Source organism: Aptenodytes patagonicus, chromosome 2 (genome assembly GCF_965638725.1).
Source record: "Aptenodytes patagonicus chromosome 2, bAptPat1.pri.cur, whole genome shotgun sequence".
NCBI lineage: Eukaryota > Metazoa > Chordata > Aves > Sphenisciformes > Spheniscidae > Aptenodytes > Aptenodytes patagonicus.
This window is the reverse complement of record NC_134950.1, coordinates 126,651,375-126,678,113: the sequence shown is the minus strand read 5'-3', so window position 1 is coordinate 126,678,113 and position 26,739 is coordinate 126,651,375. Positions and strand designations below refer to the sequence as shown.

Genomic DNA, 26,739 nt, shown 5'->3' with positions numbered 1-26,739 from the left:
GGAAACATGTATGGGGCATCCACAGGTTTGCTCGGGACTCAGGCTGTTGGTTGTGGTGCCGCTTTGCAGACACAAAATCCAGCCCCTTGGTGAACAGGGCAGGAGGACATTTTCGGCATGCAGAGTGACCGTATGCAACTAGCATTAGCGAAAACACCCACCAAAATGCTGAGTCCTGTGCTTTGGGTCCAGAAAAATGATACCCGAGGAAACAAAGTCTACTTGGGCATAGTTTGGTGGGTGGCTTGGGAGAAAAACATGGATTGTTTTCTGCCTCTGAAGGTGTTTTGTTTGGTGTTGATGGAGAAAATTGAATTATATTCTAACGAAGTAGCAGCGATAGCTGAGGGTTCTGCATTGGGGGAGGGTTAGTACAGTATGCTCATACATTTTGCTTTTCTGTTCAGAATATTAGCGTTGTTGTGGCTTTTTGTTTCTCCCTTTCAATGGAGGAGGTTGACGGAGAGGTTAGATACCAGTTCTGCCTCAGTGATTCATTAAAGTGGAGCTGGAGGAACGGAAGTCGCCCTGTTCAAAGGTGTGGGGAGTGTTTTATTGTTCTGCACGGTGCTGTGAATGCCAACGATTTTGCAGCTGTGAAAAGGGCTCTTAATGAGTTTCAGCATTTTAATGTACTTCAAGTTCCCAATTGTACAAATTTAAGAAGCTTAGCAATTCAGTATCTCCTGAATAATAGCGGGTTTTTTATACTCTAAATACACTCGGGGAAGTCTCAACAATATTGCAGGAAGTCTTGGTAATATTGCGGCTCCTTCCCGATGTAATAGCTTTAGAGGACCTAATTGACTTGAACAGTGGAGTTGGTCCTTTAAAAAACATGCACACACAATTTTTGATTAATGAGCCCCATAATAAATCATTAATCTTTTTTGGCTCAAAAAATGATCTGAATAGTTTTCAAAGTAGAAAAAGTTGTGTATGTTTTCCTAAACTTTGTGATGCAGTGCTTGCATTTCAAATCTATCATCTGAAATTTACAGAAAAAATAACCTAACCTAATTTAATTTTTAGAAAAACAAGTCCAAACTCTGAACTACTTGGTTACTAAAAGGCATGTGAAGAAACATCTAGATAGGAGTACTTCCTCTTAGAATAATAAAAGCACTGTAAAATGAGCATGTAATAAGTGTCCTTCTTCCTGAAGGATCCCAAAGTGCTTTTACACATTTTCTATAGTCAATGTGGGTCATTCACCCATCACTTGAATGAAACCAGTCTTTACTGGCTGCACTAAACAACACTTTTTATAGGAAGGAAATCACAAATAACTCTTGCATTTGAAACTCTGGGGAGAATTTGAGGTAGGCAGATTGTAATTGCCCAACTTGGAACTGGGCCAGAAGACTGTGATTAATATACCCAGGCTGCGCTTTAATTGTCCCAAAGTAGTCAGGGCCTTGGTTTCAAGTGTGCTTTGTCTCTGAATAGTATTTCTTTTTCTTCATGTTAATTTTGGAGCTTATAGAATGGGTGGCAGGTTTAGCAGAATTGAAAAGCGGGGAAATTTTTTACTTACATGGGGATCAGCAACATTGGGACAGTGCAACACAATTTTCTACATGTATCTCAAGTGACAGAAGCTGGTTGTATATTTTGTTTTTTCTTCCTATTTCACTGCATGACCTTCTGATTTGGTTGGCTCCCTCAAAATATTTTCCCCACACTTCACTATTTTGAACTCTTTAAATATTATTATTTTAGGTCTTAAAATTAATAGCAGAGTAAATGCAAATTGTTCTACTCCTTAACTTTTCACTATCTCTGGGAATTGCTTGATCTTTCAAAACAGTGTAGTATCTCAAAAACCTGTGAAAGGCAGCCTAGCAGGTTAAGTTGATTGATCTATAAAAATAGGGTCACGTAACTTGAAACTATTTCCCTTAAAAAGCAAACAAGCTGCCGAGGCTGTTGATGCTTTTTTCAGCAGAGCCAGCCTCATCCCGTCCCTGGCAGGGTAAGGCTGGGAAGCCTCTGAATGTCAGATCCTATCCTGAGGCTGCTGGATGTGCGTCCGTCTGTGACAGTCACTGATCTGCAGATCCACAACTGAGTCAACATCAGGCTGAGACATTGCTCAGTGGTATCCAGTGGATATTTATTTTTCTTTGGGGGAACCTGAGAGGTTTTAAGGGATTTTGTGTAGATACAACCAGCTTCCATATTTAGAACATAGGGGTGTTGGTTTTTTTGGGGGGGTTGTGCCCAAAGAATACATGTAACATTAGCTTGGTCTGTTGAGCAAGGTTGAGCTGAGCACAAATTTCTCAGGACTGTAAACTATCAAGTTTGGTCCCTTAGGTTTAAAGTGTTTACATGGCTTGTGAAAAATGCACACGCGTCCACATCTGTATGTGTTTTACCATGAGCCACCAGGAATTACTACAGTCATGATGGGAACTTCACAAGCAAACTCTGGAATTGCATAGGCACACACTTAAAGGCATTGTACATGGTACCTTTCAGTCCTACCTCCTTTAGGAACAACTGCATTTTACCTCCTCAAAAAATGGCTGAAGTTGTTTCCCGAGTATTGGGTGATTTTCTGCTTATGTCAGCAACTGCTGATACCAGTATCGGCAAGGAAAAGCACTGGCATAAGGAGTGTGCCTCTCATAAAACACTCCTAATTTACATGATAAAGTGCCTCTCTAGTTCTTTGCCCTAGTGGTGCAATATTAGATAGCTGAGAGTTTGATGTTTGGCTTTTCACTAAAACTGGTTTGAAAACAAGTTGCGAATACAGCACCTGGGAGAGGTAATCCAGAAACCTAAAGTGTTCAGTAGTTCAAGTTCCTTCCTTTAACGCTGTCTTTTTAGTTATAAAAAAGATTCTAAAGCCTGAGCAAAATGACTCAGATCATTTAAGGACCAACACAAGAGCCAGGTCCAGCTTTCAGCGTCCTAGGAGGAGACCCACACCACTCCCTCTACACCCTGCTTGCAGGTTCTCCTTTGCCTTTAATTCCCAACCATCCACTACATCCAAAATGCCTTCTTTGTAATTCCTTTCCAGTCTGGGGCTCAAGGAATGCCTTTGTATCTTGTCTCACAGTTTTATTACTGCAGTAAGTTCTTAGAGTTGTTTATGATTTATAAGTGAGAAAGAGGATAATAACATCCTTCATTTGTTGGATTGATACAGCCATCACTTTTTATATGAATGGTTTATACACGTATACAAATAAATGTAAAATATGACTACATGCAGATATATGTAATCACACACAAGCATACCACCAGCTAAGCACATTAAGTGGCTATGTATGGGGATACCTGCTTTGTGTACACAGTCACTCACACATATGTATGCATAATTGCAAATGTGCCTCCTTTTCTGGAATTCCGGGTATAGTCTTGTATGTATTTACACATAGACATCTGTTTACCCAGATCTTCAAAATTGAAAGCATACTTAAACTGGAATGCACTTTTATGTGTATAATATATTTTGTTGTTACATATGTGATATAGAGCTGTACTTAGTAAACACATCATTCCCATGCATATACACGCACACACAGGCACATGCATATACATATATACATTAGCCACAGCTGATACACTGTATAGATGTAGGAAGAACAGATAAGCGCAAGCCACAGAGAGCTCAATATTGGAATGCTAGTGCATTTTCTCACAGGCCCGCTTAGTACAACACAGCAAGTCATTGACACGTGAGCAGTCACAGCCAGTTGTGTGCTAGGAAGGGTGACCAAGTCCAGATTTCTGGAAATAGAAGGAAAGACAGAGTTACAGGGCTTGGAGCATTTCCTTCTTCCTTTCCTCCTCCTCACAGAGACTGGTCACCTGTGCTCAGGTTCAAGCATTGTGCTCTGTCTTGAATTTCAACTTGTAGTATCTTTCAATCTCTGCTATACTGTTCTCTTCTATCATCTTGTGCCATTCCTGTACAGTTTGCCTCCTGGTCTCTTGGTTACAAAAGAGCTGAACTGCATGAGCTTTTGCAGGTAGGCACTCTTCGTGCAGCAACACCTCTGAGCTTGCCGTCGCTGTCCTGTGAACAGCCCTGTGCTGCAGAGCTCCTGTCCGGCCACCCTAGTTCTGCTGCATCTCACCAGCTGACTGCAGACAACTGCATCCATTATTTCATTTCAAATGCCAGGCATCTTTGCTTATTGGCCCTTTCAAAGCTCTTCATTTCTGCCACAAGAACAGCACATGTGCCCTTTCACATCAGTTTTGTGAGCAGAAGGAAATTCCTTTTTCTCTCCACAGTAGGACCAGGTTATGGCTCCTCATGGCTCAACAGTTTGCTTTATAGCTCTGTCTTGATCCTTAGTAGGTGGATAGAACGGGCCACGTTGTCCACCTTGCTATACCTATTCTAATTTCCGAGTGGTTTTCTGCTTCCTTCTGCAGAAAATTGTTGACTTTGTCTTTTCTATGTGAATATGCAACTGGAAACATTCATTGGCTTAGAAAACTTGAGTCAGCATTCACTGCTCAGAAAACTGCACTCTTCTAGCTGATATGAAAGGCGGAAGGAACTAATGAAAGGTTTGTAGGAAAACACTCATGAAGATCTCATGCTTTCCTTCATTTTGGGAAGTAAGAGAGTTCATAGACTCCTTTCTGGTTCACTGCCCCACATCTTGTGGAGAGGCTATGTTCTTTGTAGATGGCAAAGCACAATAAAATTCCTTCTCCTCTCTGCTTTCATCAACTGGCAAGAGAAGAACCATGTTTCTCTTACTGCCCTCTCTGTCCTTGTTTTTCCCCCCCAATAGAGTGTCTAGTACTCTCCTCTGGCTTCCCCTAAACCTCTAGCTGATGCATTGGGTCACTCAGATCCCGATTTTCTGTCTACACAAAACATAATATACCCTTAAATAATGCTTTCTTCCCCAGTGGTGCTGGGTTTTTTGTGTCAGGGAATGGAAGCTTTGATGCTTCGCTTGTCTCCCTCTCCTGAAAGGGCTGTGAGGAATGACAGATACCTGGCCCCTCCTCCCTGTGTTGTCCATCTGGAGACTGATGTGGTGTCTCCTCTTCTGCTGCTTGTCCAGTGGCCACCATGGGTTACTGATTTCCCTTGCTGTACTGGATTTGTCTGGCAAGGTTTTGGTAGCTGGGGGGGCTACAGGGGTGGCTTCTGCGAGAAGTTACTAGAAGCTTCCCCTGTGTCCGATAGAGCCAATGCCAGCCAACTCCAAGACAGACCCACCGCTGACCAAGGTTGAGCCCATCAGCGACGGTGGTAGCGCCTCTGTGATAACATATCTAAGAAGGGGAAAAAACTGCTGTGCAACAGCAGCTGGAGAGAGGAGTGAGAATATGTGAGAGAAACAACTCTGCAGACACCAAGGTCAGTGAAGGAGGGGGAGGAGGTGCTCCAGGCACTGGAGCAGAGATTCCCCTGCAGCCCGTGGTGAAAACCATGGTGAGGCAGGCTGTCCCCCTGCAGCCCATGGAGGTTAACAGTGGAGCACATGTCCACCTGCAGCCTGTAGAGGACCCCACGCTGGAGCGGGTGTATGCACCCACAGGAGGTTGTGACACTGTGGAGAGCCCCTGCTGGAGCAGGCTCCCAGCAGGACCTGTGGACCCGTGAAGAGAGGAGCCCACGCTGGAGCAGGTTTGCTGGCAGGACTTGTGACCCCATGGGGGACCCACGCTGGAGCAGTCTGTTCCTGAAGGACTGCAGCCCGTGGGAAGGACTCACATTGGAAAAGTTTGTGGAGGACTGTCTCCCGTGGGAGGGGCCCCACACTGGAGCAGGGGAAGAGTGTGAGGAGTCCTCCCCCTGAGGAGGAAGGAGTGGCAGAAATAATGTGTGATGAACTGACTGCAACCCCCATTCCCTGTCCCCCTGCACCGCTGCGGGGGAGGAGGTAGAGAAAATCGGGAGTGAAGTTAAGCCCGGGAAGAAGGGAGGGGTGGGGGGAAGGTGTTTTTAAGATTTGGGTTTATTTCTCATTATCCTACTGTGATTTGATTAGTAATAAATTAAATTTTTTTTTTTTCCCCGAGTCAAGTCTGTTTTGCCCATGACAGTAATTGGTGAGTGATCTCTCCCTGTCCTTATTTTGACCCACGAACCTTTCATCATATTTTTCTCCCCCCCTCCAGCTGAAGAGGGGGAGTGATAGAGCGGCTTGGTGGGCACCTGACATCCAGCCAAGGTCAACCCACCACACTCACCTCATGTCATTACTGTGCTTTTCTCATTCATTAGTTGTAGCCTCTGCTGCTCCCCTGGAGCTGGGCATAGCCCCAGGTTAGCTGAGGCCAGAGCAGGAAGGGAGGTGCTCACACACCTCCCAGTCCACAGTGCAGACTACCTGCTGTCTAGGCTCTGCTTTCTGACATTGACTGCAGCTGTGGGGCAGTGGACTTCTCTGTCCGCAAAAACGTGGTGGGACAGTGCCAGCACTGCTGAGACTGCAGCCTGGAGAACATGGGACCGTGCCTGCTTGATTTGGCAAAGAGGCAGGATTTTAGCTCCATCATTAACCCTTTTTCCTTGCTTTCCTGCCGTTGGCTCCTAATCTCAACTTCATTTACCAGGGCAATCTCATCACACAGAGCAAGAGTTGCGCTGATGGGTGCTGAGGAGAGCGCAGGCGGCTCAGCTGCTCTGTGCAAGGGGGTTCAGCAGTGATAATCACAGCAATTCAACCCCACCTTTTTGTTCTATTTTAATATCTTATTTTTTAAATAAAGAAAAATTTCAGTTTCTTAATTTACTAATAATATTTCCTTATTTTCATCTGTGAGGGTGGAAATTGAGTATTTCAAGGCCTTTTTGCTAACCCTCCTCTGGGACTTGCTGACTCAGCACCAGGAATTCCACACACAGGGAAAATGTGGTATTGCTGTGTCTGTCATGCTTCTGAGTGATAACCATCACTTGTCACATTTGAAACATGACTTGGTTGCCTTTTTATATCTGATGCATTTAGGAAAAGTATAAATATTTCTGCAGTGTATGTTTTGTGAGTTGTGTCTGATCTTAAATGGGAACGGTATTTTTGTCTGTGTTAAATACAGATTTCTCAAAATAAAACTGTCAAGACTGTGTTTTGCGGTGGATTTTATTTTCCTTAAGCAGTATCTATATAGATTTTTTCTTAAGTTTCTGTAGTAGTTAAAAGAATCCAGACTCCCTGAAAATTGATGCATCCTCAAGGACTAGTAGGTTTCCATTTCTGGCATGTGCATCAAGATGAATAACTGTTCTCTAGCAGTTTGTATGGACTCAGGCTAAGTAGACCTCAACCTTTATCCCAACAGGAATTCCTAGACAAGAAAATTCTGACTTCATTTATGATTTATAGGAAGTAACATAAAACATGACAAAAGAAAGCGTTCAGTTTTCTTCACAAGCAATCACGTGGGATCTGTGTGCTGCTTGAATTCGCCTTTGGGTCAATAGGTCAAATATTAAAAAGCATTATACTGTCCCAAAAAGTCCTCTTAAAGCTTCTAATGCTTTCCCAATGCTGATAATTTACTACTGTTAATAGCTAGTCTTTTTCCAGTGCAAGTGTAGACAGTTAAATGCTAAGGCTTTGAATTTTACATGAAGAAATCTGAGTTCCCTGACATAGCCCCAACCTAGAGAAGCTTCTGAAGAGAAACATGTAAGTTCCTATTGATCTACAGAAAGATGCAATATTGATAATAATTTAACCCCGTGTGTATATGTAGCATTTCAGATCTATGTTGTCTTCATTTTGCTGGCAGCTTTGAAAGGAAATATTAAAGGCAAACTATAAATGCATGATAATCATCAGAAGAGACACATCCACTTGTTTTTTTTTTCATCTTTATTAATCTGAATGTAGTTTTGAAAACATTTTCCAAGCACAGATCCTGATACTGCCAAGTGACACCAATGAAAATTTTGCTGTAGAATTCAGTTAGAGAAGAATCAGGCCATGACAGAGCAAATACTCTGTCCTTAGGGAGAACAGCTACTAGAAATAGTGGACAGAAAGTCCTAAAGCCACCCTGGCCAAGTACGGGTTACAGGTGCATGAAAACATCTGTAACTTGTGCCTCTGCTGCTTCTTCATGACATCCTACGGCCACTGGAAGGTCAGACAGATCTCCTTTGCCACACTCCTGTTATTTAGAAAGTCCCATTGCTTCCTTTTCTGAGTTTGAGGACCAGCATGCAACCTCTGCTCTAACACCTGACACAGTCTTCACAAAGTACATAGGAGGGGTTAATCCATAGCTTGATCTAAATGCTTTAAATCTACAGTTTGAGGAACCCAAGTTTGTCCTCTACAATGCCAGCTTCTGTCTACACTGAGTGAGTGGTATTATTTTATCCTGAGATAGACTAGGGAGAAAACAGTTTATTTCCGTTACCATTTGCAGTGGTTTTGGTCCAGTGTTACTGTCATGAGAACAGAGATATTCTGCTTGAAACTTTGAGGTAAGAAAGTAGCACAGCCCAGTCAGCTCCAGGAGTCAGCAAACCATGGCTTGAGAGTTGCCACTTTGACAAAGGTAGACTAAAAAAGCGAGATCTAGAAATTCTGTAATAATTTTATCCATATACTCTAGAATCTCCATTGCTTTGTACACAAATCCAGCTTTTCAGGATCTGTTGTCATAACTTTCCAGATTTCAGCTTATGCAAACTGAACTGTAGAATTCTTGAAAGAGTTTTATATTGTCTGAGTTCCATCTTGAAACTGTTCGTGTTTCTGTTAGGTGTTTGGGAGTATTATGATTTTTAAGTAGAGCAAAAATAATTGTCATTTTCTTTTTTAGATATTATTATGATTGGACATCTTTGCACTGAACATTTTACATATTAAAAAATTGCATTTCAATTAATTAGTGTCGCTGACACTGCAGATCTTTTTTAGAGAACCGAAGTAAGCAGTGCTACTAAATATTTACTATTTGTGTGTATCATGTTTTTCAAAATGCCAAATAATCACAAGAATCCATGGTAATGGGGTGGTTTTTGTGCCTATTTCTAAGATTTTTTTTTTAAGAGCACTTTAAGTTAAGCTGTTAATTTAATTTTATTGATTTAGTGCATACAGCAGTTTAGCTCGAATTAGTTTTCTTACCTCCATTACTGATAATGGAAAGTTTATACTGCAGCCTGATTTCATGCTACATCCTCCATAAAGCAAATAATCTCTTTTGTGACCTCTTCCTTCTCTGTTTGTGTAAGTATGGACATGCACACATACAAATGCACCCTTTCTGTGGGACAGTATCATGTAAAACACAATTCAGTGAGAATGTGAATAGTAGGAGTTAAATTGCAAGATTCGTTGACTCTGTGAAGGGGCAAAGGACTTGACTCCTGTCTAAATATCGGTAAGAAAATCGTGGAAAATATACATCAATCAGCATGTCATTAACCCAGTATAGTATAAAGCAAATAAACATACCTGATGCAATATTGTCTAACATGCAATATGACACTGTGTCTTAAGTTCACTAGGACACAGTTGGTGACAAATCAAAATAAATAGGTAAGGTGTTCGACTTAGATTGCAGCTCATCTGGCAAATGATCCTTTTGCTTCCAGAGGTCATCAGTGAGTTTCTAATTTAGGGTTCACGGCTAGCAGATTATGTAGCATTTTCAGAAATTTTTATAGACAGGCTTCAGGTAATCCGAGGTGATTAATTGATTCTTACTTAACAGCAATATAAATAGCAAAGCGGTTGTTGAAACAGTATGAAAGAGAATATGGAGGCAACTGAACACCTTCAAAGCTAGAGTGACACAATGATTTTTGCAGCGGCTGAGCTGCCTTTTTGGCTGCCGTGCACTGTGCAAATTGGAAACTGTGGAAATTTGTTTCTAGGAAAACTAAGAAGAAGTTCTAAAAATCTTACTTTGTAACAGCAGAAGTATGAAAAATAGGTTTTTATATCAGTCTGTGGTAGTTCTGGTTATGATCGTATTTTGTGGAAATAAAAGGAGGTACCATGTATCTTTTACAATGCTCTGAAGGCAGTGACCATAGCGACTCAAGTCCATATTTGCCACACAAGACGAAGGGCAAATCAAATCACCATTGGCAGATGAAATGCATGATGGAAGGTTCTGCAGCAGCTCTGTGCTGGACAGACCAATAACAATTCGGTTCCAGCAATATTTAGCTTTAGTAAATGCTGTGCTGTCCGTGAACAAACTTAATTAAAAGAAAGCTGAGTCCAGCTTACACAGCACGGCACAGCACTCTGATAGTTTGCACAGTGAGAAGAAATGCTGGGCATATATAAACTGTGAACTCTTTTTAAAAAGTTCATGGTTTTAATTAAAACAGTACTTACAAATAATACTTCACTGTGGAGCTGATACAGGTTTTTGCAACAAATAATTTCCTACAATACTTTTGTTCTTTTTCTCTTCATAGGTCATGGTTTTTAGGAATTTGCTTGTCTGCAAGTTTTTGAAAAAATTTGGTAGAACAAATTTTAGTCTATGCCTTGTTTAAGAAGTAACTGCAAAGAGTGTTTCAGTGATGGCAGAGTAAAGCTGGGTGCCTGAGTCACATCTCTCTTTTCTCATTAGATGATCCCAGGCAAAGGATTTCTAATGGCAGGAGTTCTTTTCTTGGTTCATTATAAAGCTCAGAAGTACTTAAATTTACTTATGTAAATAACAATAAAATACTTTTGAAAATCATTGGGAAAATGCTTTTCTTCAAAATAGCACTTACAAGTGTTTTCTGTGTTCATGTGCAGAACCCCTTGTGTCTTTTCAGAAAGTGTCCTTGTCATAGTTAACAGGCCTTTGACATGACTTGTTGACAATCAGGCTTATACAGAAAATGCGTGCTGCAGGTTTAGTTTTAGATATATTTATAATTTTGATGGATTTGGCTTACTTATTGCTGTACAATAGTTGCGTAATTATGCTGAGGCTGAATCTCCTGCAGCGCTGTGGAAAAACCACGTTGCTAATAAATTTTGAACTGTCATAGTGTAAAAGTTGGGTAGGGTTGGGTACAGAAGAAAGAGAATTTATGAAACATGTAGTCAGCACTCAGTCTAAAAAGGTACAGTGACTACCATGAAGTAGATGTATCAGGGTGAAAGAGAGATTTAACATCTCAGGATGTTAAATCTTGACATATTGGAGTCTTTGAAAGGACATCAAACAACACACAGATTCTTTTGAAGGTATCTAAGACAAAATAAGCTTCTTTGAATACCCCAATGTCTTCTGCTCTGCAGTACTTTCCCTGCGAAATCTTCAGTGTTTAGACACAGTCTTGGCTGAGGAGATAGCTAGTGTTTGTGGCAGTACCTGCTGCAAAGAGCTCTGGAAGGACTCTTGACAAGGCGGCCAGCATCGCTTTTACCAGTTTCCTTCCACTGTATCTGTTGGATTATCAGTACTTAGTGCACTAATAAAATCCATGTAAAGTTTAGGCTTTCTGTATAGTCTTGTAAGCCTTTTGGTGTGCTGCTCAGTGAGAGAGTGAAACCAGCCAGGGATCAATAGTTAACTGGCCATTGATTTAGCTGTCTGGACAGTTAAAAATGTGCCCACACAAAGGGAAGCAAATAAGCCAGTAAAAAGTCAAAGGAAACCCTGGCAGCTGCACTTGAATCATCCTGTTCACCTTGTGTTACTGCAATGATGGCTCAAAATATGTCGTTAGCAATTCTGAGAGGCTATATGGTCTGGACCATTGCTGCAGTAAGTGTTTCATGTGGGTTGGTTTGTTTGTTTGTTCCTTCTTTTTATAAAAGAAACCATAATGTGAAAAATCTTTGAAAACAGGGCTACTATCACTTAATTCAAATCAGTGTATCTTCATTGATTTGCAGGCGCCATGTGGACGTACGTGGGCAAGATCCCAGTCCCCAACCACTGCACAGAACCCCTCCCTCGCGCCTCCGCTGAGAAGGAGGAAAAGGGTTTCCTGCCATTGCTTCTCTGATACCGGGAGGTGGTGGAGTTTGGGGTGACTTTCTTTTAACTTTCACACCACAAGCCCATATTCATCCTATCTAACTGTGCTAAGTAAGTTAGGAGCATCCTGCCATGCTTGGATAGGTCAGCGAAGAGAGAACCTCTCCAAACGTTATTTGCTGACATTAGCTATTAGATCTGTAGTTAAACACCTGATTTATAAATTCAGTAGCTTACTCTGTCTGAAAACCAGGCATCTTTTACATATGTGCAAAAATATGCCACATTAACTCTAATGTGAAAAAGTAGCAGGAATAAATGGGGAAACAATAGAAAACTGTGGGAAAAAAATCCTTTAATTCAGATTTTTTGTGTGTGAATCCAATCAAATGCGTATCAAATCAGCTTTCAAATGAATGTTTATTTCAGATGTCCTGGAAAGTTTTCATGATCTGCAGTACTAAAAAAGTAAATATTAAATAATAAAACAACAAGAAAAGATATTGAATGTGAATCTACTGAGAGAAAGTATTACATGCTTCCTCTAAATTTCATTTAAGCTCAGTGGCTTGTATAGAATCCAGTTTAGAAATAATCTAATAAACTGAAGATCAGACTGATGCTACCGTACAACTACAGTTTTCAAAATACTGAGCAAACACTGGAAAATTTCTGAAATGGCATATAAATGTTTCCATATAAATGATCTGGTTTCATGTAAATGGTTCCACATAGACGGCTTTTTCCATAAAGAGCGTAACTATTTCTATGTTAAGGGGAGACAGAAGTTCAACTCAGATCTTTAAAGGAGGGAAGAAGTTACATACATAGCCTGAAGATCTGGGCAGTGGCCAGTAGGCAGAGATGAACTAGTTTTGGGAAAATACTAACTGAGGATCATTTGAGCCTGGGTCTAAAATGTTCAGAAAGACCTGACCGTGCTTCTGAAGGTGAGCTGTGATATTGACCCATGTCAATGTTAATATGATGAAACCTCAATTTATTAAAGACAAGAAAAGCGTATGATCTATTAATATAAATATTGATTATATCTTTAAAAAGAGGAGTTCAGAATCTCATCTTGATCCACATACAAAGTTATATTCCCAGAATAAATTTGGAAGATGGAAAAAGGAATCATTTGAACTAATAGTCAGTGCTTAGCTTCCTAGAGCAAGCTGCTCTAAGGAGAAATAATTTAGGTTGAATAAAAAGAATTCGTACATAGGGTTCCCAAATAAACCAAACACACTCGGTTTCCAGCCCGACTAAGATTACAGGAGGTTTGAGTTCCTTTTGGGAAAGAATAACGTAGCCAAAAACTGCCCACCCCTCCCTACACATGTGTCTTTAAAGAATGCATTACTAAATGTACTACGTAAAGAGACTCAGCCTCTTCTCGCACCACCAGGAATTGTTCTTTCAGCTTTTCATGCATTGCTTCCAAAGATTATCTCAAGATGGGAGGGAAAATCCCATCTGAGCGTTGTCCTTTCTTTCAAGAATGGCTGGGAGGGTCCAGCAAAGCAAACAGCAAACTTTGAGTTGCAGCACGCCCTCCGCTGGGTTTTATCCATTTCAGATGCTGTTTGTGTAGTGCGTTTCAAATCCTCTGCATTATAAACTTCTTCTGCCTCCTTGGCACAGGCTTTGGGAGCTGAGTGACTGGCCCAGTTCTTGCTAAAAGGCAGTGACAAAATTTCTGGCTGTTTGCCTGGTACAACTGCTCCTGACTGCTGAACTCCGGAGCCTTGCAGCAGGACGCCTGCTGCTGAATGCTGGAAATGCTCTGAGCTAATCGCAAAGTTGGTTTTGACCTATTGTTAGTTTGCAGTATTCACAATTCTAAACCTTCCTAGCTGTGGTTTTGGCCAGTTTGGGAGTGTCTATCACATACACCACCCAGCCAGAGTGGCCTAACTACAATGTATGCATACAGTAATGCCCCTGGAGCCCACAGGCCAGAGCAACTGAGGTATTTGGGCTACAGTGATGGTGGAACAGCCTGGGGTGGGAGCAAAGAGAGTTGCAAAAAGCCCTGCACTGTCTGGAGAGGTGCTTCAATTGGCTTAATTTCTTTTTTTTTGTTGTTGGCCCATTCTGTGGTACTCGGTGTATCCATGCAGACTGGCACACACCAGGACCCCAGAAAGAGCTGAGTCTAGGGTGTGAAGCTGTGTCAGGATTTCGGAGGGTTGGGGCTGACTGGATGAGTTCACCCCTGTTTCTCTGGGGCTGTGGTGCAAGTGCAAGTTGTACTTGGAAAATGTGACCCTCCTTGGGCTGTCAAATGGGAGATCTTGGGTAAAATGAACTTCAGCGAGGATGGCCAGGAGCAGGCTTTTGACGGTGCCTTGAGACTGCGCTTGCAAGTTTGCATGCCTGGAGCATGATGCTTTTGCAGCTGGCACACACAGCAGGCTCCACAGCTGCCTTCCCTTCAAGAAGCAGCAACTTGACCTGGTCTTGCACCCATTAATTAGCTGCGTTTGGCACACAGGGTCTGGGAAAGACAGAGGAGCCGTGCCGCTGCACTGCAGCTAGCCCTCCGCCGCTCCCGGCAGCCCCCTCCTCCTCCGAGCCCCTGGGATGGCAGCCGGCTGCAGCGGCCAGCCCTGGTCCCCCTGGGCGGCCCTTCTCACATGTGGGTGATCAAACCGGAGAGGCCGCTTTGCTTTGGGAAGACTGTGTCAACAGGCGTGTCATTCCCCTGCAGTGCTGCAGGGGGCTGGTGGCCCTGCTGCGGTGGCTCTAAGTTGGCAGCTGTGGGGCATCCAAGGCATGGTGCTGTTGGAGGTGTTTGCGGGGAGCGTGTGGCTTTCTGCTGCCCGTCCCCTTCTGGTCCTGTCCGAAATACCAGGGGCATAAGAGGAAAACGCAGTTCTGAAGTGACCGTGAGTGTCACACGAATGACTTTCAGCTCTCTCACTGATGACTGGTCAGTTTGGGACCAGACACAACAATAAATGGGATTTTAGCATCCCAAGGTGGTAAGTAGCATTTTTTTAACACGTAGTGAAAAGCCATAGAAAGAATAAAATGAACCAGAGAGGGCCTGGGCCACACTGTGTGGATCCAGACACCACAGTTGCCACGATTCCTGGAGCCTTGGGATGTGATCCTTCACTGAAGGCAGAAACCTGACCATCAACTAGTTGAGATTATGAAAGGCTAGTAGTTTGTGGGGTGCTTGGTCTTACAGTTCTGGTTAGGCTTATCTCGTCAACAAACAGGCACATTTTGAACAGTAGGACGCCTGCCTTTCAAACTGAAAAGCTCGGCAGTTACACTGGGGCTAGGGAAGCGAGTACATCACGCAGGAGCTTGTGGAATCTGGGATGAAAAAACGCGGGCAAAACGAGGAGCGTGTGTCAGCACCTCCACACTGCAGAGGGGATCTCTGCACAACTGAAAAAGAGCACGAGGAGCACGGGTGCCAGAGGCTGGGGGCGGGGGCCGAGCCTGAGAAACGGGGGTTTGTGAGGGTAGGTGGCCGTGGGGTCTGGCTGCACGGTGGCAGGGCAGCCCTGCTCCGCACCCCTTCTGTAAAGCCTGCTCAGCTCCAGGCTTTGTCACTGGGAAGGCATTTCATCTTGCTTCAGTTTGTGGTGTGAGATATGGCTTCTGTGGGGTGATATTTCTCTGTAAAGGAAAAGGGTATTTCTCTAAATGTTATAGTTGTATAGTAAGGAAAAATAACATGGACTTTTTTTCCTTTCATAGAAAACACTGTTGTGTTGTGGAGGTAGCATGAGTGGCCTCATCTGTCTCTCTCTGCTTGCAGCTCTTGTTTATCATGTTGATAAAAGATAGGCTCAGTAAATCCTTGTGAGAGAGTGACTATGGCCTGCTAGTCTTTCATTCATTCTCAGAGTGTAGCTAAACTTTCCACGGATATTTAGAACAACAGCATTTAATCTCTAACACAGTTAAAAGGTTTATGTGTTCCTATTCCAGAAGTGAGACACGTTGGCGGTGGTTCTTATTTATTTTATTTGTTTGCCGCAGCTTGAAAACCGAGTAGTCAAAAGAAAAGTTCTCATTTTAATATTCTGCAGGACTGAATTGCTTCAGTGAAAGCAAAGGCTGTTGTGCAGTTACTGATGCATAACTCTGCTTTTTTCATATTAGTCTGTCCTTTGGCTGTGGGGATCTCATCTGCATAAGACTGTTAGGGTTTTTTCTAGATATTGACAAGGGATGTCAGTCAACCGATTGGTTGATTAATCAAAGTCCTTAACCAATCAATGAGTAGAGGTTTGCATAACGATGTGATTATTTCTGAAAAACTGTGCCTATTGGAATTGCAAACCTTTCCACTTTGATTTGCTTCCATAATGCCTCTGCTTTAACTGCCTCCATTGCTCACATTTTCAAAGTACTTCATAACAATGAAGATGCTTCCTAATCTCCTCTATCTTTCCTTTTTTTCTGTGGCCTGTGTGGGGAGGAAAAAAGTAACAAGCAATAATACTTAAATAGTTTGCACACAGAAAAGGGGAAAAATGTGGAAAAAAATAAAAGAGAAAGAAAATGTTTTGGGTTTTGTTTGTTTGTTTTTCCCAAAGCGAAAAGTGTGATCTGAAGCTCATATTCCTCTCTTTTCTCGCCTACCTTCCCTCCAGGACTGTTTGCATGATTTTCCTCGCATTGTCAATACTGTACCAGTTCTGACCCCTCACTAATATCTTTTGGTTATTGGAGAGGAACTTGCTTTCGGATCTGTATGAATGTAAATTGAAGTGAGAGAAAGGAAAATGACTGCGGGGAAAGATGACTGGAAAGGGAAAGAATGTTTTTCTAGATTTGGGGTTTGTAACTTCAGTTCAATTTGCAGTAAGTCGCTGTTTGTGTGTGTGTGTGGTTTTCCTCTCCTCTGCCCCTTACTATAAGGTGTGGTAATAACTGGGTATGCTTTTATGGACAGCAGCTTGAAAATGTGCCGACTTTGTTCTTTTATTTCTGTTTTGTAAAATAACAGGGAATTCAACCTGCATGGTAATGTGTTGTTTTGTGGGGTAATGGGTCTGGAGATGCAAAGCTAGAATGCAGTGAGCATTAAGCAGTACATCCAAAGGCAAGGGTTCACAGCTCTTAGGTCAGAATCCAAATTATGCAGTAAAACAGTATTACACACCTCCTGATTTTGGATCCTTTGGGGTATCCATTTGCAGCTTTTCTTCTCATCCAAGAGGGCCAAAATTTCCCTTGAGCCGGGGGTAAGGGAAGCTGAAAACTTTCTTTGGCTTCTGATTCTGGTATTTAGCTAAGCTAGACTTTGTTTAGTCATTCTTGTCCCTGTAAAGATGGGGTGTGTGAATCACAGCTTGAAATGATTTCTTCTTCCATTTTCGAGGCCTTGAATGTGCAAGGCAGTGATGGAGCAGACATCTTGGTTCTGTCCTGTCTTCATACATCTTCTAGAAATAAGACATGTGTTTCTTTGTGTTTGACAAGACTCATCTGCACTGATTTTAATGGAGTGTAATTTGAAACTAGTTTAGTTAAACCAGGGCAGATGGCTGCAGGACTGCGTGTAATTTCTTCAGCGTAAGGTTGTGGTGCTGCTGCAAGATTATTAATCTGGTTTTAGGACACCTCGTAGCAAAAAAAGATAATACTGCTGTCATATAAATCTCAGTGTTGAACAAGTACAAATTAATTCTGCCCATTAAAATGTGTAATGAAAAAGAATAAAAAATCTGTCTCAGAAGACTTTGTCAGGTAAGGTATTGTCTGGCTTACTGCACAGCGTAAAGATTGTATCTTATATTTTTGGTTATTAAGCATTAGCTAAAATTATGTAGTCATGCCTGATCCCAATCAGGCTTGTACTGACAGGTGATCAGATATTATGTAAAGCTCATATCAATGAAAATGGAACCAGAGCCATGAAAATTTGCAAGGGCATAACTAAATTGATTTAATGTAATCAAGAGCTGGTTGTCTGTAGACAAGATTTTTATTTACTGCTTTAATACACTTACTTTATGTACGGCATCTATGCCTCTTTCGTGTTTCTTTGCAGTAGTTCAGCAAGCAAGAATAGAAATTGGAATGGTTGCCAAAATGGAAAGCTTAGCCTAAAAATCTGAAATAGAACGAGAAAGCTGTCTTCAAATTTGTTTCTCAATTATTCATACTGCAAGCTTTATTTTATAAGATATTTTAATTCAGTCTGAGAATAAACATGTGACCTATCTGACCAGGACCTTAGACTGAACTGCAGAACTCCCCCCACCCAGTTAGCTCTTGTTGCACATTATCATCCAAGACATTTCTGATGGGGAAAATAAAGAAAAGATACTATGGAAAGTGTTCTGTGTTTTGAACCAGCCTTGCTCATGATGAACAGGTTGAATGGGAAGTCTGCAGGCTGGAAAGCACATCTGCTTAAAACATGTGTTGAGCATGTTTTAGACATGAAACATGTCTTTATTTATGTTAACAGTGAGCACATTTGTGGAAATCATGTTTTCTTCACAATCTGTTTGCTAAATTAGGACACAAACCCGAGACCACTTGTGCATGAGAGTAATTTTCTATAAACGAGTAGTGTCGCTGAGTTCAGTAAGAGCAGTCACGCACAGAATTAAATACATGCGTGAGAGTTTGCAGAAATTTGGCAAATATGTTGTTGTCGTGAACAGATTGCCCAGCTTTTCTTCTAATGCAGCTATAAATTCTTGGCTTGGTCCTATTTTGAGTAGCCAAGCTATTCTATTGTGCTAAGCCTAACTGAGGATATTTCTCTTGTTTTGTCATAGCAACAAGAGCAAGATCCCACAAATCTATACATCTCAAATTTACCCGTTTCCATGGATGAGCAGGAACTGGAGAATATGCTGAAACCCTTTGGACACGTCATTTCCACCAGAATATTAAGAGATGCTAATGGAGTCAGCAGAGGAGTCGGCTTTGCCAGGTGAAACCTTTACTCTTTTTTGATTCGTGCACATTTTTTGGCTTTGGTCCTTTGCAAATGCTGTCGATTCCGTAACTCTGAAGTCTCATAGCTATGGAAAATGCCGAGCAGCACCTTTATCAGATTGTGTGTCTGTTCTTTCCACCGAGCTGAAGAATACCAGTGCAGAAGGATGTTCATTTCATTGCTCTGAAAAGTAGTTAATTGTATGTATGTATATGTAAATAAAAATCGCTAGGAATAGTGAGCTATCCATGCAGTCTCAAGCTTGGGTAATAATAAATGTCCTACAGCCAAAAGCACACACTTGGTGAAGAAACCGTTAAAATGTTTAGCAAAGATTTTGCAACAGGAAAAAGTAAATTTAGCAGTTGGAAGAGCAAAGGGGAGGAACTATAACTGAAGAAGTGTGGCTTCCTTGAAAGCTGCAGGGAACTCAAGCCTGTGAGAAGAGCTTAAGAAGAAATATTTGCATATAACAAGCCCTGTCAGAGTAGTCAGATATTTTAGACAGAATGGGCAACATATTATTACCATGTAGTTCATTGTCAGTACAGATAGACAAGTTTCCATGTTTACTCTCAGGGAATATTTACATAGATTCTCTTCAGCTTGAAACATTCTTAAATCAAATAGTTTTCTTTTGAAAAGCCAATGAATAGAGAGCTATATATAGAAAGGTATTGAAAAAGCAAATAAGAAGAGAAATTTGCAATTGTGCTGTAAATCAGCCTTCTGCTTCAAAAGAAAAGGAAAAAAATCCCAAATCATTGTTTCTACAGAATATTCATAACATTGTCCTTTGTAGAGGAGGCGAAACGACTTAGTCATCTTGCGAATTTCTTTGAAATACACCATATCTTGGTATATCATGGCACTTCTGTTAGTTTTCATAACACCACTGAGTGAAATGGGGTACTGTATGATAAAAAGGTAGCTTGCAAGATAAGTGACATTGTAGCGTTACCTTTGTCCTTGATGTGAAAGATCATCATGCACGGAGAATGTTAAGATAATATTGTCTGAATTCAAATGAAAAAAGGCAAAACATTTATGCTGAAAGATGACACACTGTTCCTTACGCATTCTTGCAGATAAAAACATGAATTTTTCTAGCTCACTAAATACAGATTAGTGTAACTCATGGATAAACTTGCATTTTAAAAAATTAACTTTGTTTGTGGAATTAACTTTGTTTGTGGAAATGTATTTAATTATGTAACATATTTCAAGAAACCTTTAGTGATCTAACTTGAAGGTTGTGTAATTCACCATACAAACGACAGAGGGGTAAAACCTTTGCTCCATCAAAGTACACAGCAGATCTCCCATTGACTTGAATGAGGCCAGAGTTAATCCAGAAATTTAGAACCGTAGTTGAATGCTGACTCTTGTCTTTGCAGAATTATCAATACAAGCTTTAATTACATGACCACCTGACCTTCTTTTTGTACTAAAGTGCTATTTGGTATCTTTTTTCCTGCATGTCAATCCAAATAGATGAATTTGTTTAGCTTTACTTGCAGTCGTGAAGGTTTTGTTCTAGTTTACCTATAGTGTGAGCACACACTGAGTGGGTATAAATACAGTCCAGCTAGGGGATGGCAGTTTTATTTCAGTCTAGATAAGATTTCAGAAGTTCACATCAGCAACCCGTGTGGTGATCCTGGCTATTATACCTTCTGACCTGGGACCTTTGATCACAGTATATCTTGCCTACTTGTGGAAATGCCCCATGCTATTCAGCATAGCTCTTAACCGAGCCACAGAAGCACAGGAGAAGTTAACTTTGCATGCACTAAAATGATGCAGCATGCAGCAATTTTGAAATTTGATGTTTCAAAGTTATTAATTAAGTGCTATGATGATTAAAAATCACTTTTTGATTTTGCCCAATTATGTGAATAGTCAATCTCAAAATAAGTATATTCAAAAAGCAATTGGAAGTAAAGACTTATGGTAGACAGCTATTGTCAGATTTTTCTCCTAAATGGGTATGATTAGCAGTTTCACTGTACTACAGGTGGCTACTTAATCATTTATAACGCAGGTAACTTCAGATGTTCTTGGATCAAAATTATCTGAGTAATGTCTGGCCACATTAGAGTTCAGCCTCTTTTAAAGTATGCATGTACAAAGCTAGCTCTCTTTTTTAAGCTGTGAAAGTATTTCCTCTCTTTTGCATCCCTCAAAAGCAACTGAACAGATTTTCCTGAAACTTTCCAGAGCATTTCACTGTGGCTTGAACCCAACTGTGCCTAGGTACGCCCCAGGGGAGATTTTGGGGAGGAGAGTTATGAGCAAGGGGCCAGAGAAGGGAAGCTTTAGACTCCAACTGTGGCTCTACAGAAGTCTATCCAGTTGAAAAGGAATTGCCGTAACCTCTGGACACCCACCTCTGCCTCGCCCGTTGCCCGTGCTTTGTACTTCAAAGCTGGTGCTACCTGGCTGCAGGCTCTCTGTGGGAGCTGGCATTCTGCAGGGCTCGTGTTGCTGTTGTCATTTGGCAGCGTGGTTTTCTGCTGACACCGGCGAGCAGAAGCTGGGACTAAACACAGCCTATCATATAGCAGAGAGAGAAATTAGGAGGAGGAGGAGGGGGAAGAAATGCTTACTGGAAGTAAGGAATTGGAAAAAGGAGGCGGTGCGGATGAGAAGCTTTGAGTTCAGTCTGTCGCAAGATTGCATGTCGAAAGAGGGAATGACGCAGTGTTGCCCTCACACAGGATTTCATCACAAGACTTAAATCTGTAGGTGTTTCTCTTAAATCCCTGTTGCTGAGAGTCATCTAATGACTGCGGCATCTGATCTTTCATTTAAAAAGTGTAAGTGGATTCCTCAGAGCTTAGAACAAAAGCATAGTCCTTCATCCTCAAAAAAAAAAGCAAAGGAAAAAAAGCCACAGAAACTGGATTTGAAGACTTTTTTCGAGATACAATTTTAAAGCTGATCTCTTATGATTTGAGTTTTGTAAACAGGACATTACCAATGTTGTTGGTGAGAGTAAAAAGCAGATCAGAGGTAGTGAATAAGTGAGAAGTTCTTTGATGGAGGCTGGAATTACCGGATAGGAGAAGGTACTGAGAGCACGGAGGGAAATATTTAACTTCATCCGGAAGATGTGTTGACACTTATGAAGAGGCAACTGTATGTGCTGTGGAAGACCTGGCTTTCCACAGGCCCATAAAGGGTGAGTTCCAGATGTTGAGGTGGGAGAAGATAAAGAAGTAACACAATCAAAGTGGAGTCAAAGCAGCAGTGCTGTTTTGCTAAATGAAAGGGGGAATATTTAGAGCAGATTTCTGAGGATCAGTGATGATGCTACTTTGGAGGCAGAGAAGTGTCAGCAGCAGCACCAGGGAATAGAGAACATCCAGGCAGTTTAAAGATGCATTCATGAAGAGGGGAAATGCTTTGTTCTTCCCTATTCAAGGGTTTAATTGAAGGCAGTTGAAAAGGTGCTATAAATTTAGCTTGAACAAATCCATCATCTGGGACGGTAGTGCAGGCTTAGATATTATGAGGATCATTCCTACTTTCAGTCAGAAGAATGATCTGTCACATCCTGCATCTTGCACAGGAAATTGCTTTATAATTGGATATCTCAGATGAAACTGGAAATCCCAAACATGCCCCAAAGACTTTGTGTGATATCTGTAAAATATTCTAATGCCTGTGGTGATAAATTTCCATTGAAAGGCCACCCTGGAAGAGGCTCACAGCATCACTGCAGAGTGCTGGGGAGGTCTATGGGAGAATGTATCTCCGAGACCCTCACATTTCCATCTGGCGTTGCAACCTGGACCAAATTTTGGTAGACTCAGTACATCCCTAAGAAAATTGCCAGGCATGGAGCTGCACTTTCAGGGAGAAGCAAACTCCAGAGAGGGACAGGTGGGGCAGGATCCCGGCACAAATATCAATGGGACTCCATAACATGAAAATGTATATGAAGCCCTTAAAGGTGAAGAGAGAGGAACAAGGAAAGTTAGGAGGCATCAGATAATTTGGCTGAGCAATTTTCATAATCCAAGCCTGAGGTACTGTGAGTTTAATTGAAGAACTCCTTGGGCCATGAAAAAGGGGGCAAGGAGGCATTGGGACGTACCTTGGGGAGGGACTTACTGATACCACTGAATCAATGAAATAAAAATTGCATTTTATAACCCCGCAGTAAAATAGCATTCAAGTATTATTTAAGTATCCTCCCTATAGAGATAGTAATATTAATAATACCATACATTCGTGTACCACACTCAGCTGAACAGTGGAGCAAGCGTTTTATAGGTCCTTTTAAATGATAAAGTGCAAAGAGAGAGTTAGAGACCACTAACTTTTTTATTTTGTTTGCTGTCTTGTAACTTAAAACGACCTTGCAAGATTCACCCCCCGAGCGACATTTTACAACAAAGTCATAAGCCTCTGAAAACAGAAATTTATGATGGAAATGCTGACAGTCAGACAGTCAAGTATTGCACTGCTGGCGGGCACCAGTATAATACTTAACCTGAGACTGTGAAGACAGTAGCATAAATCAGCCTGGGTCTAGGTGGAAATGACTGTGTGTTCATACTGTTCTTTTCCAGTAACATGAGAAAATTTCTTCAACAAAAAACTGTCATAGAAGAATGTTATGGTGCTGTTCCCAGCAAACAACCAAAGTCAAGAGATTCTCAATTAGCTGTCTCTGTCATCTCAGAGCAAAAGGATATAGTGAGGAGATACTTCCATCCCTTTGTGACAGAGCTGGGGTTCTGTAGTGGGGCTTTTACCCATTTTGTTGTTGGGAGTTTGGGCTTCATCCTTGTCTTTTCCCTACCTTGTTCTTCTGGAAGAGCTTTCAATGGGATGCTTTTCTCTGCCTGCATATGTTTTTTATGAAACTTATCTCCTGCTTGTCTGTGTTTTATATGTCTTAAATTTAGTCTTTGGAAACAGTATTCAACTCGGCAACTGAAAGGGAGCAACAGAAAATGGGAAACAAGATTTTGAGCCCCCGCAGGATCATTATTCTGTTTATAGAAGTTTTGTATGGATTTCAGTAGACATGGATGTGCTCCAGTTTCCACTGAAACAAAACGAGAGAGCCAAGCCTTAATTTGTATGTTCTTTTCCTCAGAGGAAGCTGTGCATCTTTCAGGGTTTTTCAGGATAACGTAGGTGTCATTTAGTTGTATTGGATTTCTTCTGAAACAAAAAGGTTTGTCTATGGAGAGCACTGTAGCTCTGTGCAAAGATACTCACTCAGGCAGCTCAAAAAAGTCATCTTGGCATAATGGGTCATGCTGCGAGGTATAGTACGGACCATATCCCCAGAGGAGAGGAGCCTATCCTGTCCTCACTGGAGTGGTTTCTGCAGATTTTGTATATTCATCTAAGACAGTAAACAACCTCCTGTTGTTCATGCAAACAGGACTGAACATGATGAATATACAGGCAAGACATGTTGGGAAAAGATACAATTTATGAGCGATGAGGAGAACTTGTCAAAATTAATATCTCTTCCTAGGCTGTAAATGACAAAGGGAACAGTTTTTCCAGCATAAAATGCATTCAAACCAAAAAGAACAAACATCTTGAAGCAATCTCTTACCAGCTGAAAAGTTGGGGACATAAGATACCTAAGTCAGTTACAAGAGAGAAGAAAAATCACAGGTTGCAGCCATATCAGGGTCTTAGAATGCCTGGAATTAAATTAGCAAAATAAATTAAAGAAATTAGTGAACATGTTGCCATAGAAGGATGAAGAGTAGAACATAAGGAGGTGCTAAGAAACCTCATACTAATCAAACCTATTTGTAGCTTTTGAGTATTTAAGACCTGAAGATCATTTTCCGTGACCTCTTCTATATCACAGGCAGTTGAAGTACTCCCAGTTACCTAATACTGAGATAATACTTGTCTTTTAAAATACAACTTTCAGAAGTGATTTGAAGACATTAACAAAAAAAAAAAAAAGCCACCTCTTTTCTATCTAATGTGTGCTAGTGGATCATCTTCCTTGCAATTAAATGTTCCTGCCTAATTTATCTTTCAAATTTATCTGGTTCTTGTCACAACTCCGGTGTGTATTCTAACTATTGCCTCAGTTCTTTGGACTCCTCTGCTGTGTAATATTGCTGCTACCTACCTACTTCCATCTTTGCAAAATGCCTTAAATAGTAAAGAAACATTGCCCCCCAAGATTTATTATTCCTGCTCTTATAAATATAAGAAAACAACAATATTTGTATGCTGATCATACTATAAATGTGGTAATAGCAATTTAATCTTTAAATATTTACTCTGGATATAAAAAAATATAGTCCTGATTCTCATTTACATTATTATTATTAAGCAAAGTGACTACAGGGTATATGTAAACCAAACCCACATTTTACCACTAACTGGTAATTACATGGTACTGAGTATTTCTCATGTAATAATTATGTAATCATCATGTTATTCCTTGTATATAAATTTTATTAAGTTGTTTCTTGACACTGCATCAATCTTTATAATAAGCATGTATAAGAGCTTTAGTTTTAAAAAAATTCCTTTTCCTTTTTTCATGGTAAATGTTCCCTATTACTTATAACAACACATAATGACTACTTTGGAGCCACTATGGTCTGTAGAGAGAGTAATATACATTTTTTAAACGATCTAAAATAAATATTTAATAGCAAGACGTGAACATCAAATTATTTGGTTGTGATACTTGCTTAAGCACCCCCAATTTTTTTGTTCTTTTACTAACCATATTGAAATATCTTACATTTGCAAAGTATGGATAGAAAAAAAACCATAAAAACGGTCTTCCTTTTCAGATTTTTTGAATTCACTTCCTTTCCAATTGGATAGAATATAGACAGTCTAGTTACTCATATTGTCTTTGGGAACTTTACAGCTTAGTTTCCAGAACCTAGAGATACATAGACACAGGTGAAAATAAATTCTCATAGATTTGTTAGTTTCTTTGGTTTATCTGATCATTATGTAGAATCATAGAATCATTTAGGTTGGAAAAGGCCTTTAAGATCATCAGGTCCAACCGTTAACCTAGCACTGCCAAGTCCACCACTACACCATGTCCCTAAGCACCGCATCTGCAGGTCTTTTAAACACCTCCGGGGATGGTGACTCAACCACTTCCCTGGGCAGCCTCTTCCAATGCCTGACAACCCTTTCGGTGAAGAAATTTTTCCCAATATCCAATCTAAACCTCCCCTGGCACAACTTGAGGCCGTTTCCTCTTGTCCTATCGCTTGTTACTTGGGAGAAGAGACCAACACCCCCCTCGCTACAACCTCCTTTCAGGTAGTTGTAGAGAGCGATGAGGTCTCCCCTGAGCCTCCTTTTCTCCAGGCTAAACAACCCCAGTTCCCTCAGCCACTCCTCATGAGACTTGTTCTCCAGACCCCTCACCAGCTTCATTGCCCTTCTCTGGACACGCTCCAGCACCTCAACGTCCTTCTTGTAGTGAGGGGCCCAAAACTGAACACAGTATTCGAGGTGCGGCCTCACCAGTGCCGAGTACAGGGGCACGATCACTTCCCTACTCCTGCTGGCCACACTATTTCTGATACTGTACCTTTAAAAATATCATAAGAATCTGGCCTATGGCTTTGATAATCTTTTTTCTGCAGTGCATTTCCTGATTCAATATAATACTCGGATGCGTTATAGTTCTCTCCAAATTGCATTTAAACATGAATTATTATCTAAGATCCTCTTAGGATCAGCACCAAAAACATACTGTTGAAGGGAATTTGAAAATGATACTTTGTGAATGATCTGATCAGAAGCAAATTTCTATTACCATGTGAAGCTGGTATCCTCCCCTTTCCAGCAGGTGAGTTGAATATCTGTATCTTTCAACAGAGGGTTTTGAAGTATCTGAGATCTTTATCTTTTCTCCAGAATATTGTCATTTGCCACAT

The 26,739-nt window shown here is 41.1% G+C and overlaps 1 protein-coding gene across 5 annotated transcripts in view; it reads left to right on the top strand.

Moving 5' to 3' along the window:
* RBMS3 (RNA binding motif single stranded interacting protein 3) overlaps positions 1 to 26,739 on the top strand; it is a 453,407-nt gene that overhangs the window by 281,123 nt on the left and 145,545 nt on the right. For all 5 annotated transcript variants that reach the window (XM_076331139.1, XM_076331137.1, XM_076331140.1 and 2 more), the window contains exon 5: positions 18,660 to 18,817. In XM_076331139.1, coding sequence (XP_076187254.1) covers positions 18,660 to 18,817 — 158 coding nt within the window. The remainder of the gene's footprint in view (positions 1 to 18,659; positions 18,818 to 26,739) is intronic.